An 18173-nucleotide genomic window follows, 5' to 3' on the forward strand; every position below is an offset into this window, starting at 1 on the left:
CGTTGTCAAGGTATTTAACGCTGGTTAACGCTAACCATGCTTCGAGCAACTGGGCCCAGGCGTTAATTTGAATGATATCAATGATCCCTCCACAGAAAAGATGACAGCTGCTTCTCTGAAGACTGGTGTTATGTATTTCAATTCTCAACCTCGTTCCCAGGCAGCGAACTGTGGGAAGGAGGTTCCTCACTTCCGCATTTTGCTTTCTTGACTCGATCGAATTGAATTTAGCGTAGTGAAGTTACGACTGTTAATCGCAAGGTAAGTTCACAGGTATTACCGCTCAGAAACTGTTAGTGTTCGTTTGGGGAGTAGTATTACGTTGAGTCGTTAAAAATAACCTCTCGCGGCAGCCCAAGGGTAGCTTATATAGGAAATACGCTTTGTGTAAAACAGAACTACTGTACATGTTGGCAAAATGAATTTGACCATGATCAAGCTCTCAGCTCGACGGGCTTCACCATTTTAAGTGTCAGCTGAGAAGTGCAAGGGTTTTTAACTGATTGCTATGTTTTCGCATTCAAAGAGTTAATTCATAGCGGAAATGAGCTGAGATTAAAGCTCACCACGCATTCATGCATCCGTGCCGTTCTTCTAGCTCCTAATCACTCAACGGCTTCAAAGCCTCTAGTTGCACATCGATGTCTTCATTATCAGCACACGTTGACATTTATCAATAATTATGCGCCGGTTTTTTTAATAACTTTTTAAACGGCAGTGGTATATGGAATGACTATAGTCGGTAACCATCAGTGACTGGTACAACAAACATCGGAGGCATATCAGTGCATAAAATTATCAGCTGGAGCTAAACCATATTTACTCGGTTTGACTGTGACTTTTCTTTTACAGAAAGATTTATTTTATTTTAACTGTTTTGAGAAACAGATGGATGCTAGAAAAGTAAATGTTTACACAAGTTGGGAATACTCTAGAGATTAAAAAATCTGAAAATATCGTCAAGAAGTCACAGTGTTCAATTACACATGCATTTCGGGGTCACTGAATTTCGCAGCGTGCTTATATTACAAGGTAATGTTTAATCCGAACTTTCACGCTAGGCTCTTATCACAAGAAAAGAAATTCGCCTATAGTTTAAGGTAACCGTCCAGCTAACGCAGGTCTTTTCAGAAATGTCTATTCATACTTAAAGGAACACCAGAAGGCGTGCTTCAAGGGCACCCAACGACAATTTTCGGAAAATATCTGTTCGGAAGACGATTTGAGACCTAGAATTTTCGGAACATTTGTTGTAAAATTTCTTGCTTGCCTGCCTCTCCTAGGATTTTCGAACATCTAAAAAATGGTATAATTGCCCATTTTTGACGGATTTTTACCCTTAAAAGGTCACCTAGAATTTTCGGGACCCTTTTATCTTGCTGAAATTTTCAAAAAAGGTAAGTTTTGATCCCTATAATTTTCGGATCACTAGACTTTCAGCTAGGAAATCTGAACAGATCAAAATTTTTTAGGGGATAAAAATATGCCTGTATCTACCGTTTAAAAACTAAAATACGTTTAACAATACTGTGTTTAAGTGGTTTTGAACTATATTCTGGTTGGGTGCCCCTGGTGCTTTGCACTCATGGTCTCCTGCAACCAGTAGTTCAAAAGTTGGATAGCGCTATCCACCGGATAAATCACTATCCAACGAATAAGTATTAGGGAAACCAATGGCGCTATCCAGTGGATAGTGATTTATCCGGTGGATAGCGTTATCCACCTTTTGAACAACTGGGGCCTGGAAGACACAAGCTGACTGTGCGATTATCGGAGGCGAAACGAAGAGTGGAGGCCAAGTACATATTCACGGTTATACAATTTAACGGTTAAAGGAGATTACATGAGCAAGGCCTAAGGTCAACTGAACTATTGTACAATCATATCAGGATATATAAGTCGAGCGCAGTTGCTAAGTAAGAGGATTAAGGGCTAATCCCACACTGACTATAGCACTGAGACCGGTGCAAGAATCTTTATACATGTATAAATTTATATTCGCTCCACTCCAGTGTCTTCCAAATGCTGGAATTTTCCATAACCGGGGAAAATTCCAAAATGCTGTCCTTCGTCTGCGCTTCTTAATAACAGGTGATTTCAGCTTGACCCGTGAACTTAGAGTGATCTTAAGTAGGGCATATTGATAGCTTTAATATTTAATAGACAAATTAATTAAATGGGCTAGTTTAGTTGTTTTACATCTAACTAGCTTATCCTCGGAGCTTTCTTGTTAATTTAACTTTATGAAAACAACTTCTGATTATATATTATACAAACTTTCGAATTTTTCTTCTTTCTTGTTTTTCTACTAGTTTTAAACTTTACTATGGCAGCATCAGGACCGTCCGAGGCTTTCGTTCAACTGACCTCTCCAGAGGAAGGAAATTGGCTTTCTCTCGGACGCGCTTTGACATCAGTTCTTTGTCAAGGTCTTCGTCCCTACATTAAACGAGAGATGGCTATTTTCTACAGCAACGTAACAGCCGCAATCACAGGATCACGTGCTGCACCGTGCACCTGTGTCTATGATCCAAGCAGAAAGAAGAACCAATACCACGATGTGAGCAAGTGTGCATGGGCATTATTTCTCCAAAACGCACACCTGGGAAACAAACCAAACTGGAAGCAAAGTGATTCCACCAAATGGATGGACCCCAGTAATGGTCAGTGGGAGATAGCTAAACTTTTTCTCCCTGATATTGGAGGACATACTGTTATACAGAGTGCCGAGGACATGGATGTTACTGCTATTTTGAATCTGATGTTCTGGTGCAATCACTTTACTGCCCAGAGATCTCTGATAAAAGATGTCCGAGAAACCAGAAATACAAAGTGGGTGCATGTTCCAAAACTGGAGCTGTCCCTAACAGAAAAACGAGCTGCCTTTGAAACAATCGAGAAGCTTCTGCAAGATCCAGTATTTACTGGAGATCCAGATGCTCAGGAAGCTTTACGAGATATTTTAGCCCTAAAATGTAGCTCAGATGTGCACATTTTCAAAGCCGAAGTCTTATCTCATTTCAAGGAAGCAATTCACAAGGATATTTCAAGCCTTAAAAGTGAACTGAACTCGTTAAGAAAGGAATCCAAGAAAAATGGAAAGCAACGAACTCGCGTGGAAAGACAACTACGCAATTTAAGACAAGGCCTAGATCAGCTAGAGAAGGTGGAGAAAAAATCTGCCACGTTTTGGTCAACTCTTGCCCACTTTGCGGAGCTACTAATGGTCACCATCGTTTTCTTGTTCAAAATTGTGGGAGGTTCAAATGGAAAGTCGTCCACAGATTGGCTAAAGTTGCTACTCTTATGTTTATGGTGTTGCATTGGCACTCTGGATCACAGCTCATTTAACGATGGTATGTCACAATCCATTAAATTTATTTTTACATCAACCATATCCCGTATTGCCAAAGAGCGTCGTTGCTCTGTCGCGGCGTAAAAGGTTCTCAGGAGTAAACTTAGTGAAAGGAATGAAATATACTGTAACCCCTACTTACCTTCAGCCTTTTTGTATCCTGGATTCTAATATCCCTTCCTCTTCAAATAGTTCGGACTTGTTTTAGCTTTAAAAGTAACTTGCAGTTTCTCACAAAAGAATGTCCAATTATATTTTTAGGCTGTCCCACGGAGGAAGTTGATGTTCCTTTTGACACCAAAGAGTTTAACTTGACCGATTATCTAACCATTGCTCGGGAAAATTTCATTGGTCGTCGATGGCTATATGAAGAAATAGAGGGTGCCCTCTTCTCTTCACGCAAGAGAGTATCTGGTGTTTTGATTATCGGAGACCCTGGAGCTGGAAAGTCTGCATTGGCTGCCCAGTTGGTCTGCTCCCGGACGTCAAGTCGGACCATCCATGATCATATATTAGGGTACCACCTCTGTAAACATTCTGACAGAAATACACAGAATGGAGGCAAGTTTGTCCGTAACTTAGCCGATATGATAGCTCGCAGACTTCCAGAATATGGGTACATTGTCACTAATAACTCCTACATTCAGCGATCTTTATCCACCGACTGTGTGACACTCCAAGATCCCGTGGGTTGTTTTGAACAAGCAATTTTGTCACCCCTAAGACTTTTAAAAAATAAACCAAAAGAGAACTGGTACATTGTCATTGATGCCTTAGATGAATGTCTTACTCAAAGTGAAACAGGCCATAGTATCGTTTATTTGCTTAATAATAAGCTTCCCCGTTTTCCGTCATGGCTGAAACTTGTGATGACCTCTCGCAATGAATCTAGCGTTTCCATCAACTCGAACAGCGTAACAAAGCTTATCATTGATCCTGACGATATCCGAAATATAGAAGACATTGAACTTTTTCTGTCTACGAAACTTCTTCAAGATGGTCCCTTAATAAACCGTATTAAGCTTTGGTTTGGAGATAACAGCATTAAAAGCACAGCCAGACTAATCTCCGCTTTGTTGAACAAAAGTCAGGGAAATTTCCTGTTCGTTAAGGAGATGCTTCATCACTGGCAAACGTCTAGAGCTGAAAAGAGAGATCCCTATGCACTACCTGAGACGCTTGGCGATTTATACCACAGCTACTTCGAACGCCTGTATAGTCGAAAGGAACAATTCCGGCCGATTCGGCGAGTGTTAGAATTACTTGTGGCAACATTTCATCCACTGTCACTTAAAGGCATTTATGAAGTTCTTAAAACAAAGGAAGAAAATCTCGAAGAAGAATACGAATTTAAAGATAGAATAAACGGACTGGGACATTTTCTAAGATACGGAGAAAATGACACGGTGACATTATATCACCTCTCTTTAACAGAGTGGCTCACCAGCGAAAGCAACAAGAATAGTCCATTTTACGTCAGTAAGAAAAAAGGACACGAAATGTTTTGCGATTACTACTTAATCTTAATTGCTGACGGAGATAAGTCCTCGTTGTTGAAATACATTCTGACTCTGGCACAACACATTACCTATGGTGGTTGGAAGGAGTCTTACGTTAAACAGTTTCTGAAGTTTCCTTCACAAGTTGTCAATTCTTCGGATCCTACAAGTAATAGGACTTTGTTGCACCTTGCAGCCACGATCAACAGCACAGACGTAATGGAGCTACTGCTGAGACATTTCAGTTGCATTGACTGTATTGATAATCGCGGGATAACACCTGCATTTTTGGCCGCGGAGCATGGACTCGTTAATAATCTGGCGCTGATGGTGAGTAAGGGAGCCAAGGTAAATCGCAAGACGAAGTCTTTGTTATTCATTTTGGAATCAAAAGGAAACGAGTATGATGAATTTGTCACTAAAAATTGCCTTTGGACTCCAGTTCTTCAATCAAAGTCAAAGCACTGGGGTTCCACAATGCTTCACGCTGCAGCTCGCCGAGGGCACATGGAAGTTGTTGCCTTTCTTCTCGACAACGGTGCTTTTATTTCAACCGTCGATGGTGTCAATTTAACTGCACTACAGATAGCCGCTGAGAATGGGCATTCAGAGGTCGTTAAAGCGTTATATAATGCCGGTGCAGTTGCAGATCAAACCTCTCTTCACCATGCCGCCTCCAATGGTAGGTTGGAGGTGGTAAAGTACCTTTTGAAAATTGGTGTGAGGGATAGGTGCATCAGATGCGATGGGTCCTTTTACTGGCTGAAAACGCTAAAACATGTACATCGTTTGCAAAGCAACATGAAGATGGAAAATGTTATGTCATTTCATATCAACGAACAGTGTTTTGAGGATCCAAAGCAGATGGAAAAGAATCATTGCATTGAAAAGAAAACTGAAAACACCACCAACTTTGGCGAGCTTTATGACGACAAACATTTAATATTTTGCCAAACCGCCCTTCATGCAGCAGTTTCAGCAGGCCATGTGGAGGTAGTCAGGGAACTAATTTCTTCGCCACCAGCGGCATTAACATGTCGGGATTATACAGGGAGAACTGCCTTACACGAGGCTGTTCGTAAAAATAATAGTGAAATTGTGAAAATGATACTCAAAAAAGATCCCGCGTTGATACATGAAACTTGCAATCACTGGCAAATGGTGGAACAGCGAAATGAAACGCATACATCTTTGAAATTAGGTTGTGAAGAATCTATAGAATACCACGGTGATATCTGTCACTGTGGATACACACCCCTTCACATGGCTGCTCGTTATGGACACTGGGAAATTGGAATGTATCTTATTAAAATTAGTGGAGCACGCGTTAATGCTTCTGACTGCTTTGGAGCGACCCCACTTCATGTTGCCGCTTGCCATAACCACAAGTTATTTGTACATATGCTGATGCGTTCAGAAAGCAGTGCTAACATTAACAGCATGACAGCTAATGGTTCGACACCTCTTCACAGCGCCGCAGCATGTGGAGCCGTTGAAATTATTGACCTACTACTGTACTTTGGAGCAAATCTTAGCGCAGTTGATAAGGACGGTCTTTCAACATTGCATTATGCAATTCTCCACATACATCCGGACCAACTGGATGGTGAGTTTATTATAAATAGGACAGATTTAGGTGGGGCTCTTCACCTTGTGACAATTGACCGTAGGGGCCACCTTGCTATGTTTTATGAAAACGAAAACAATATTATTAGAAACACCGACCAGTATCGATGGTTAGATGCATTTATCAATTTGATTTTACGTGGTTCTGATATACATGCTGCTGACGTAAACGGCCGAACACCGCTGCATATAGCATCAGCAAACGGTTTGGCCGATGCCGTCAATGTTCTGCTGCAAAGAAAGTCAAAGCTCGAACTACGTGATAATCTTGGTAAAACACCGTTGGAAGTTGCAGTTGAAAACTGCACGGTAAGTTTGACTACTTCACATTTCAATGAGGGTGAACACTTCCACGACCTGCAGCAGCATTTGCGTGATCACGAAATGGTTGTTTATCTTCTTCTCTCGTCTGGGGCGTCCTTCAGAAAATGCAGTCGTAATGGTACAAGCTTGCTACACAATGCCATTGCGAAAAGAAAACCTTACATCGCTCGACTTTTGCTATTGAAGGGAGCCCGCCTTAGCTGCAAAGACTCCCTGGGGAGAACACCACTGATGGCTTTCATTCAAAATGGTGGAGACTGGGCAGACTTTCCATTAAATGTTTCATTCGACATTGAGTGTGGGAAGCCTTTTCAATTGTCGACCATCCATTTGTTGTGTTATTTTCCTCCAAAGCTGGAAGAGAATAATTTCTTTCAACTCATTACATGTGATGATCAAACATGTTCTTCTAGGAAGCCCCCTTTTCAAAGAGCAATTGAACGTCACAAATTAAAGCACAGAGTCATTGACAATTGCTTAGACGCTGAGGGATTTACGCCCCTTCATAGAGCGGTACAAGGAGCTAATTTAGTAGGTGTTCGTAGTCTCATAAAAATCGGTGCAAATCTGACTTTGCTGTCTCCACAAGGACAAGACGCGATTACCCTTGCGATACTGCACTCGGGGGGAACCATCGGGAACCATCTTTTTGGAAACGAAGAACTGTTAGCTAGAAAAGATAACGCATCTCTTGTGGCTCTCCAGCTTCTTCACCAAGCGATGAAAACTCGTGGTTTCCAGATTGTATGTGACCCTAGTAAACGCGAACTGACTCTATACCATTTGGCAGCTTCTCGCGGATTGGTAAAATTCATACAGGAGATATTAAAAGAAAAAGAGCAGCATAAGTTAGATGCGAGTTGCCCAAACAAAGACGGGATCACGCCACTTTACTTGGCGAATGTATTCAGCTTTCATGTAAAAGGTGGAAGTTATAATCCATGGAAAGAGGTCATAAGAATAATAAAAGACCATGGAGGTATAATGATGTTGCCATCTAAAGATGTTGAAATGAATATCATTTACAGAAGGTTATTTGGTTGGATCCCCAATGGTCTGGAAATTAATCTAAGAGGGGATGTCCGAGATTTTGTTTTAGGGCTTGTGTCTACATTTCAAAATAGGCAGAAAAACTTGTCTCACTGTAGGCCGGAAGGCTTAAACGCAAAGAGTATGGAGATTGGTAGTCCTTCATCGCTAGGGCGCGTCTGGAACGAGTTACTTCGACAATTAAAAATACTTAACCTTAGAGGCGTAAAATATTCCCTGTTTGGTTTCACTAAGTTAGTTTCGTTAGCTCTAGATGACCTAAAGGTGTGTAAGTTGCAATTTGACCGTTCTGAATTTTATACGAAGAAGTTAAGTTTATCAACGTCCACCTATCGATCAGTAATTCATGCGTCAAAATTAAACAACACAGCCACTGGTTTTCGTCATCGTTTGGCAGTTATTTCTGAATCAATACACGAAATAGTCTTGGAGGTAACGCCAGTGTATTTTTTCTACTTGATGAGGCTGTGGCATCATGAAGTATTTCAGCATTTCGCTTGTATTAAGATAGTGGTTGATCGGTATGGACGATTCTTCTTCGACGACAACCACCTGAAACGACTTATTGCACAGTACGAAGAAAGTACTCCAACTTGGATGTTGACTACCGTCTGCCATTCACTACAGAATACGTTTATGACTTATTTGTTAAGATATTTATCGAAAATTAATTACACTGAATTTACTACATTATATCATGAGTATCCAGACTTCATAAAAAAAAGGATGGGATGGACTACTGTTCAACAGTTCGGTGACGTCAATAACTCATGGCCCTTTGATTTTCTTGTTAAGTTTACTTTAGGGCTATACCGTCAGCATGAATACTTAAAAATACTCAACGTTGGATTAGAACCAGGAACTCACGTTGTACTACCTTCTAAAAGGATAAAGCAAGCAAAAGTATGGGAAAAAGCGCAACACACATCGGATTTAATATCAGATCTACTGAAAGAAATACACCACTTCGGTTAACGTTTCTTGTCCCAAAAGAATCCAGAAAGAAAAGAAGACCTAGAGCAGAAAGAGTGATCATATCCTACGAATCTTCGAGAATCTGAACAGAGCCTTCCTCCTTCATAGTCTTAGGTACTGGGAAGTGAAGTGCTGCGAGCAAAGCTTATGCAGAAAATTATATTACATTCTATATACTCTGAATTAGTTGCAGTTTATTTCGAATATCTGATTCTGATTATTTGTAACAGAATATGCATGTAACGCAGCACGACACATTGCATTGGTGATTAATGAAATTTGAACATTCAACCAAGATATCAAATGAACTTATTTGTTTTGCATTGCTTAAGGCAAATCTTTTGGCAATTATTTTTAAAGTGTATATATCAAATAAGTAAGTGAGAATAAACAAGAGTACTATTTGTCTGAAACCTGTCCACAATTAATAACGTTTATAGCATGAGTGATGGAATAACTGGCTGTCTTGAAATCACCGGCAGCCCAAGCTCCCCGGGAGGGGGGATACTCCTGGGAATTCCTGGTGGGGGTGTGCCGCCCGGTTCTCCAAATCATGACCCTATTTCAGACCAAAAACTGTCATTTTCCACACCCGTTTTCAGACCAGGCCTAAAATAATAAATAGGTTCATACACTCCCGTATTTCCCTCGAAAACCATACCCGATTCCAGCCCAAAATGGACAAAGTGTATACCTGTTTTCAGACCAAAACGGCTCAAAAACGCTACCCGATGGGGCTGCACATACCTATATAGCTTACATAAGCGAGTACCCCCCCCCCCCCCCCCCCGGGCCAAGCAAACAGCAAGCAATAACAAACCGATTAAATCAGTGGCAGAGTGTGTGTCTGTGTCGGTGTTTTTTTTTTTTTTTTACAGATGAACCTCTCCACAACGGTGACCTTCGGGACAGAAGAAAGTGGCCGTTGTGGAGAGGTTTAAACAAGACACTGACAACGTTCATTGTATGGACTGTCCGCCAAAAACAGTGGCCGTTAGTGAGGTTCGACTATAATTGAAAATTCAAGCGACTATTTATCTTCTTAAATCTATTACCTGAATCCTCATACATCATCATCATCATAATCATCATAATCATAATACAAGGATTACTCTTATACTGAGCTTGGGCTGCCGGGATCCAACGATAAAACGAAGTTGTGTTTTCTTTCTGAATTGATTGACTGCGAACAAAGATAGGACTTCTACACTTTTTGATTTTTGACCATTGACCATAACTTCCTGACGTCTATGTGTTAAGCAAGATGTTAACCGCCCCCGGCTTTGATGCCATACACAGTGATCCAATTTTCGCCCCATGCAAGGGAATCCAAGACAAAATTGGATTCTGGATTCCAAGCCATGGATTCCGGATTTTTCGTAATCAAAAATTTATCTATATCATAGAGTGCGCTTGCATGGATTAGTCTATGCAGTAAGAGTCATTTTTATCTCTTAATTGTGCAATTTGTTTTGCGACATAATTTTATATTATTGTGATTCTTTTTTCAGTATTAACAGGAAGCGTACACAATCTGTTAGTGTAATTTTATAATAAATGTACTGGATTTACCGTTAACATCATTTGTATCGCTAAATATGTGTATGGATCAATGCTAAAAAGTGATTTTGACGGATTTTGAGTTCGCTTATTACTGTTCCTTACCTTTCTACTTCAAGACGAATAGTAAAAGGCGAACTCAAAAATATGGTAGTCCAGGTAGTCTTTTGGACTTCTCCTAGCCTGCGTGGCAGGCGTTCGAAAGAGAAGTGAAGGGGAATGCGAGCGCAAGAAAAATTCCCTTTCCCTTCCCTTTCGAACGCCTGTCACGCGCAGGCCAGACTTCCCCAGCTGACTTCTCGTTCCGCCGTTTCTCTTTTGCACGCATTGCGAGCGTGCTTTTATTTCACGGTCAAAGACTGGGTTCAACTTACATGCATTCAACATGGCGGACATGATCACCATGACGAGCGACTAAATACAGGAATGGCTCCGACCTGTAATTGGAGGATAAAAATAGTTAGTAATTAATAAGTTAAAGCTTAACTTTCAGCCACGTGTCACACTGGACAACGATATCACTAACGTCGTTGTGATGTGTGACTTCTGTTTCGTCTTACGCAGTGAAAGAAGCAAGAAGTCGATGTATGAACCTTAAAATTTCACTTACATCGGCAGAACCTTTTTCTAGTGTTAAACAGTACCAACAGAGATGGGAAATTGTCACAGCGTCGGCGAACAGCGTTCAGTTCGCACTCAAACAATCGGAGCTATTCCTGTATTTAAACCGCTGACGGGTCAACGTACAGGAATGGCTCCGATCTGCATAAAGAGAGACTTGTCACATGATGGTGTGTGGTGTGGGAGCGGGGGTGGGGGAAGGGGGGGATGTTGGTGGGGTCTGGGCGATCATGACCAGATGATATAAAGAAAAAAAACAAAGAGCAATCACCGAAAAAAACATTCAAAATCAACTCAAATAAAAAAGTCGATAAAGGAACTAGACTTGCTTGATCATCACTGATTACTTATCTGACTGTCGCTGGTGATTAGCAATACGGGGTTGCTTTTAAATGATCTGTTTTAAAGTTTTTGTACCGGGTTGTTTTTCATCCGACAAAACTTGAACGAATCAATTTATCGAAACTAAAAATAACTTGCTTGTGTACATGATATATAAGGCCTAAATTTAAAACTTCTCACACGTAGCTTAGTGGACATTATCGATTGATTGATAAAGTCTTAGTCAACCTAAGTAGTGAGGTGCCCGCGTCAGTGCATAGGATAGGGATGGGGGGAGAGGAGAATGAAAGCATTTTCTAGGGGGTGGGGGGGGGGGTCGCCACTTGAACATCCTCTTTTTAGGCTTGGGCAAAGTCTATGCCCGTTTTCAGACCAAAACGGCTCAATAACCCGTTTCTTCGGGGTGGCACATACCTATATGAAGGAAGTACCTCCCAGGGCACTTTTCTGATGGTCCCTCCTCAAAACAAACCTCGGTCAGTCAAGAAAAGTCACTGTTTTGCCATGATTTGCATCACCCGGCAAAAACTAGGTCAAGACACAAAATACACCGCCGCACTCGGACTTTTTTTGCCGATGATAAATTACTTTCTTTTCTTTACTCTGATGAACGCCTGTAAGACCTCTAATAGAACTAGTTCAACCTCGTCCCCAGGGCTTTGGGACTAATTTAGTCCCTAGAGGTTAATTAAGTAAGAAAGGTCACATGACTCAACTAGTACACAAATAATTTATAATGCAAACAGTAGACTCAATGCAAAACTGGCCAACAGTTGATGAATATTATTTTGCTCATGGTTAAATTTGCTCAAGTTTCAAGTTCAAGTTTTGTCGGATGGAAAACAACCCGGTACAAAAACTTTAAAACAGATAATTTAAAAACAACCCCGTATTGCTAATCACCAGCGACAGTCAGATAAGTAATCAGTAATGATCCCTTGATCGACTTTTTTATTTGAGTTGATTTTGAATTTTTTTTTCGGTGAAGCTCTTTGGTTTTGTTATTATATCATCTGGTCATGATCGCTCAGACCCCACCAGAACCCCCCCCTCCCCCCCCTCCCCACACCACACACCATCATGTGACAACTCTCTCTTTATGCAGATCGGAGCCATTCCGGTACATTGACCCGTCAGCGGTTTAAATACAGGAATAGCTCCGATTCTTTGAGTGCGAACTGAACGCTGTTCGCCAACACTGTGACAATTTCCCATCTCTGTTGGTACTGTTTAACACTAGAAAAAGGTTCTGCCGATGTAAGTGAAATTTTAAGGTTCATACATCGACTTCTTGCTTCTTTCACTGCGTAAGACGAAACAGAAGTCACACATCACAGCGACGTTAGTGATATCGTTGTCCAGTGTGACGCGTGGCTGAAAGTTAAGCTTTAATTTATTAATTACTAACTATTTTTATCCTCCAATTACAGGTCGGAGCCATTCCTGTATTTAGTCGAACTGTAGGTGGCGCAGATGAGTTGTTTGTGGGTAACGTACGGGCTTTAATGAATTAGGTATGGGTTTTCAAACAGTCCGACCATACCTGAGTCGTTTTGCCCTGGGGTTTGCATTAGGACTTCCGGTAGCTGTGACATTTGTAGAAAATGTTGGAAGTTTAAAAGGAGTCCACGGCATCTCAATGCAAGTAAGTAAGCCTACACGTATGGTACTTTTAACGGGAATTAAGTTTAATCCTCATACATCATATATTCAGTTTGGAGACAAAATATCACTACTATCGTTCGTTACTGGTACTACGAAAATACACCCTTTAAAACGCAAAAGTCCACTGGCAATCTCTCTCGATTTATCGATCATCGTTGCGCTTTTTTTTCGGTACTTAGTTTGCATGCAAAGGGGTGCACTTTTCCCTAGCACTAGGATCTTCCTCGTAGGGTGGTAGAAATATCCTAGCGTGAGGAAGATCCTAGTACAAGGGACAAACCACGCAAAAATGGAGGCGGGGTGTCCAGTGGGTAATCATGGTAATGACTTAAGGTAGGGCGTGCAATTTCGTTTGGCAATTATACCAAGCTGATCAACTGTCAGCAGCTGCTGAAAGGTAGTTATTAACGCTAGTGAAGAGAACAGAGGTTCCCAAATTGTTTGTTTGTTATTGTTGTTTGTCATCTTTAAATCCTTCTTTATTTGGTACTCACATAGTCAGGAATTTCTGCATGTAACCCCAACATTTCCACATAGCCCCATACACGAACAATCATTATACATACACAATTACAGCTACCACCCACAGTGATAGATGGCTATGGCTAATTATTGTGGAGGGGCGGGGGGGGGGGGGGGGCCTTACTCCTAAGAATTCTTGGTGGGGATGTGCAGCCCAGTTCCCCTTATCCTGACCCTATTTCAGACCAAAAGTATCATTTTCCACACCTGTTTTCAGACCTGGCCTTTAGGCAGGAATTGTGTCATCATTACTTAGATTAAAGTGCAAACAAAAACATTCTTCAAAAGCATAATTGTGAATTTACAAATTTCTATTTCATTCTTGTTTATTTGGAATGGAAACGATAACCACGTCCATATGCTCCCATAGTTCCCTTGAAAACTTTATCTGATTCCAGACCAAAATGGGCAAAGTGTATACCTGTTTTCAGACCAAAACAGGCCCAAAAGTCCTACCCTTTCAGGTGGCACATACCTATATGGCTTTCATGTTGTATATAACGTAGTAACTTATCGCACTTATTACATGTCGTTTAATTTGCCATATGCTGGCAAATTTTTTGCAGTTGAATTCTGAAGGACTGTATCAAAGTTCAGGAAAAAGAAAAGTTGTTGTCTTGTGTCCTGTGCTCTTGTCCTCGACAGAATGTGAAATTGGGCACTTTCATGTTGTAGTCGTGCAATGACGGCTAAGAAATGTACTGAAAAGCATGATGCATGTACATGCAAAGTTGTTGTTTTGCTAATCTAACCTATTGCCTTTTTGCTATTCCTGTTGCCATGGTTGTCGGCGTTGTCGTTGCTTATTAATAAGCTTTCTATTAACTCTGGGGTTTGGGTGAAGTGACTTCTGTGCAACTTGACCAGTTCCCTATTACACTCTGTTGCATATGCTTTGGTTCAATTTTATCCTTGCTTTAAATATAATTTGTGTTTGTTTCAAACTCATTATAATACATAACTATATTACCCCAAAGCAAGGGAAAATAAAATTTAACCAAGGATAAAATTGAGCCACAACACTATCTGGTTGGGAATATAGTACAAAAGTAAAAGTCAATTACCAGTATCTTTTGTCTTTTTTACAGCCAACATTAAATCCAAAGCCACACTTAAAAGGTGATGTAGTGCTTGTAAACAGTTGGGCTGTTAGACGGTTTGAAGGAATCAGCAGAGGAGACATTGTAACTCTCATGTGAGTAAATTCCTGTTGCATGAGTGTGCATAATCTGTCACTACCTTTTGGAGGTTTTTTAACAACTTACGAAGAAGCAGTGAGAGCTAATGAGATACTTTAAGTTGACATTTGCCAATTGGAGACATTTAAAAGCCTTTCCTGCATTTCCTAAGGACAAATGTAGTAAAACTGTAAGACAATCGTTGACTGTTGAAATGATTTGTGAGGAATTATCTTCTGTTTTTTCTCTTTTAAAAGTGATCCTTCAGACCCTGGTGCTGTTCTTATAAAGAGAATCATAGGTGTGGCAGGAGATCATGTAAAGTAAGTACAGCTGTAAATCAATCAGTCAATCCAGTAGGGTTCCTTTAACCACTAACATGTATTGTTAAATATTATCATGGAAATGTTGCCGAAGTAAATGATCAAAATTTGCTGGTGTTGTCCAGTAGTGTTCCCTTGGAACCATTTGTTTTTTTACCTCGAGTATTTTATTCTACCCTGGGTTCAGATGTCTGTACACTCACCCAAAGCCCATCCATCTAGGCTGAGGCTAATTTATTTTTAGCATTCTTTCTCATGCCAGTAGTCTACAATGTACAGCTACAAAACTTCATTTTGGCTCAGGATATGCATGTGTCTTCTCTTCAGAAGGCTACGCAAATCTTGCCCCCTGATGGAACAAAGAGATGACTTATGTTGTGTCTTGGAGTTGAAGCATGCAAAAAATCGTTTTATGTTGAAACCACCTGTAGGTCATAAATAGTCTACCACACCAAGTGTCTTCTTTGTCTCATCTAAGAATTTAAGACAAAGTCTCTCTTAAACCAAACTTTAATGCTACCTTTTCGTCTTTTTCTAAGGAGGAAGTGTGTTCAGGTGTATGAGTGGCCTCGTACAGGCCTTTTTCTGGCCTTGACTGCCAGCCTTTTTTTCTCAGTTGTCCCAAAGTTTAATTCCTATATCACACTTGCAAATAACCAGTAGCCAGCTGGTTTCTTAAGTTAGTCCAGGATTTCTTATTATCATGTTGCATGAATGTTTGACTTTTATTTTTTCTGTAATTGTTATTTTACAAGTGTCAAGGGAGTGTCTGGTTGTGAACTAGCCACTGTACAATAAGACAGACAAGTATTGCACTTGCACTCTAAACAAAACACTACTGTTTATTTACTTATTTGTACCTATTTATTTATATTTCTTATTTCCTTTCCTTATTTCCATTCTGAAGAACTATAAACTACAAGAAGAAGATTTTACATATCCCAGCAGGTCATTGCTGGGTTGAAGGAGATAATCATTCACACAGTCATGACAGCAACTCCTTTGGCCCGGTGAGTTGTCATATAAACTGAATTCTGTTCTTATGTCAAATGGCAGTGGTCCACTTAGTATGAAACTAAGCTCTTTATTTTAAAATGGTGTACAGGTTCTTGAAAAGTTGGAGTTGTGTCCTTGAATTTCACAATTTTCTGGGAAGCTGATCTAAATATTATTTGTCCATCCTATAAATTTATCTATTTATTTTACATGTATGTATTCCATTTCATTCTATTTTTGTAGGTGTCGCTGGGTCTTATTCAGGGAAAAGCTACTCACATTGTATGGCCACCAGGGAGATGGCAAAAACTAGAAACATTTTCACAAGAGGGACGGCTTGACTCTGACAAAATCTCTACTCAGTATGAATCAAGGAATGCAAAGGATCTTCCCGCTAATGTGGATACAACAGTAAAAAGAGATGGAATAACATGCAGTGGTTCTACAGCTGGCTCTAGTCGAACTCATAATAAGTTTGAGGAAAAAACTTCTGTTACAGAAATAATTTGTGGACCTGTGAGATGACCGGAACTGGATTTGTCGTGAATGAGGGACCTCAAATTTATTCACCAAAGACAACACTTTAAAGTGTTAAAATGTTTACTATAGTATTCATTTGTGCTGTTTTTAATTCTGGATTAAATATTATTTTTTATTCAAATAATGCTTCATGAATCAGCTTAATCCACAGTGCTGTATTTCTTATCATCTCTCCCACTGAATCTACAAATGTATCTCTGAATTGACTTTCACTAAAGAGGGTTCATATTACGTTATTAGAGTTTTACTTTTTTGTGCCCAGCTACTGTATATCAGGTCAGTGCTAAACATGGCTACAACAATGGTAAAATGTACACTACATATATGTATGTCATGGTCTCATGAAAACTGTGAAACCTTTAACTGCTAGGATGTTACAGCTCAGGAGTCTGGCCTACGTGTAGGGTGTGACCACAAAGTGGGCAGATGAGTCTGAAAGACAAAGAAAAGATTTATAGTCAGTTTGGATTTCTTCTAAGTATATGCAAAGGAAACTTGTGTTGGTGCTCTCATTAGGAAAAGAGAAGTCAACTGGTGGTACACTCACTTCTGTGTGTGGCCATTCATAGAAAATTTCTCTTTCTGTGGGCACTTCCCTTGTGGATTGAAATTCTGTAGGTGTACAAAACGAAAACCAATGATTACTTTCTTGAGGTTTCATAAATTATAGATTAAACTATCAGGTCACAATTAATCTTTATTCTTGGAGTCCCTTAGTATGATTTAATCACTTGTGGCATTTGCAGATGGGGGAGGCGGGACCAAGGGACTCAGTTCGACCCAGTATTAACTCTATGGCTTTCCCGTCAGCAAAGGCTCCCTGAAAAAAGTTTAGGAGAGGGGAGGGAGCTGTTGGCATTCCCCCACACCCCCCCCCCCATCTGAATTTTCTCTGTCTGCAGAAATCATAGAGCACCAAAATTAAGACTCGATCTCCTTTTATCAAGCATGAAAATTATAAAATTTTACTATTTTTTTCTAATAATGGGGTTTAAGGAGACGGGGCACAGATACAGACAGAGTCAGAGAGACTTTATCATCAGCAGAGCGCTTCATGGCCGATGATCACATACAAAGATAATAAAGAGACTTTTTTAGTCCTTGGCTATATCCAGACTATTATAAGTTCCAGATTATAACAGTCTAATAGGCACAGAGCAGCCGTCTCTGACTCTAAAATCATGTCTTAAACGATGATAATTACCGTTTTACGCACCTTTTTCTGGCCAACAACTGAGAAAGACAAATGAGAGAATTTCTCCCAAGGAATCATAAAACCATTTCTTGAGAGTAACTGACGTTTCAAAGAGAAGTCCACCGTGTGCTTAGCAACGAACAGATCAAGGAGGCCATCAGATTGTACTGCATAAATCGATGGCTGTTGTACATAGTGATGACTGATGACGCTTTCCATTTCTGGGGAGAGTTGTTGGCTTTCATGTCTTCTGTTGGACATGTTGGACATCGACCCCGTTGGCCTATACATTCTCTTGTAGAGAGCTTCAAAGGTAACGAGCCTTAATTGTTTAAATGCTAGTATTCAGAACTCCCTAAAAATGTAAAACTATTGCAGCTTGCCAGGACTGAAGCTTTCCAA

The 18173-nt window shown here is 40.3% G+C and overlaps 2 protein-coding genes and 1 long non-coding RNA gene across 3 annotated transcripts; 2 read left to right on the forward strand and 1 right to left on the reverse strand.

Annotated features, from left to right (window-relative positions):
* The first annotated feature begins 160 nt into the window (after window positions 1-160).
* Window positions 161-9056, forward strand: LOC140923552 (uncharacterized). The gene is made up of 3 exons (XM_073373625.1): window positions 161-261; window positions 2313-3356; window positions 3617-9056. The coding sequence occupies exons 2-3, from the start codon at window positions 2327-2329 to the stop codon at window positions 8827-8829; spliced, it is 6243 nt and encodes a 2080-aa protein (XP_073229726.1). The 5' UTR covers window positions 161-261; window positions 2313-2326; the 3' UTR covers window positions 8830-9056.
* A 3738-nt stretch (window positions 9057-12794) lies between these two features.
* Window positions 12795-16755, forward strand: LOC140923177 (mitochondrial inner membrane protease subunit 2-like). Its single transcript, XM_073373256.1, has 5 exons — window positions 12795-12997; window positions 14628-14734; window positions 14975-15040; window positions 15948-16050; window positions 16280-16755. Exons 1-5 carry the CDS (start codon window positions 12869-12871, stop codon window positions 16559-16561), a joined length of 687 nt encoding a protein of 228 aa, XP_073229357.1. The 5' UTR covers window positions 12795-12868; the 3' UTR covers window positions 16562-16755.
* Window positions 16756-16940: 185 nt separating this feature from the next.
* Window positions 16941-17951, reverse strand: LOC140922890 (uncharacterized). Its single transcript, XR_012164114.1, has 3 exons — window positions 17793-17951; window positions 17124-17188; window positions 16941-17008 (listed from the first exon to the last, which is right to left on the reverse strand). It is a non-coding gene; the product is annotated as an uncharacterized lncRNA (long non-coding RNA).
* Between the last annotated feature and the right edge of the window lie 222 nt (window positions 17952-18173).

This window comes from Porites lutea, chromosome 13 (genome assembly GCF_958299795.1).
Source record: "Porites lutea chromosome 13, jaPorLute2.1, whole genome shotgun sequence".
Taxonomy (NCBI): Eukaryota; Metazoa; Cnidaria; class Anthozoa; order Scleractinia; family Poritidae; genus Porites; species Porites lutea.

What these genes read in the sequence shown, in the direction of transcription:
- LOC140923177 (XM_073373256.1), top strand. Translation starts at nt 12,869, where the DNA reads ATGGGTTTTCAAACAGTCCGACCATACCTGAGTCGTTTTGCCCTGGGG. An exon ending in GGAGACATTGTAACTCTCAT is followed by an intron (nt 14,735 to 14,974) that starts GTGAGTAAATTC and finishes CTCTTTTAAAAG; the next exon opens with TGATCCTTCAGACCCTGGTG. An exon ending in ACAGCAACTCCTTTGGCCCG is followed by an intron (nt 16,051 to 16,279) that starts GTGAGTTGTCAT and finishes CTATTTTTGTAG; the next exon opens with GTGTCGCTGGGTCTTATTCA.
- LOC140923552 (XM_073373625.1), top strand. Translation starts at nt 2,327, where the DNA reads ATGGCAGCATCAGGACCGTCCGAGGCTTTCGTTCAACTGACCTCTCCA. An exon ending in TCACAGCTCATTTAACGATG is followed by an intron (nt 3,357 to 3,616) that starts GTATGTCACAAT and finishes TTATATTTTTAG; the next exon opens with GCTGTCCCACGGAGGAAGTT.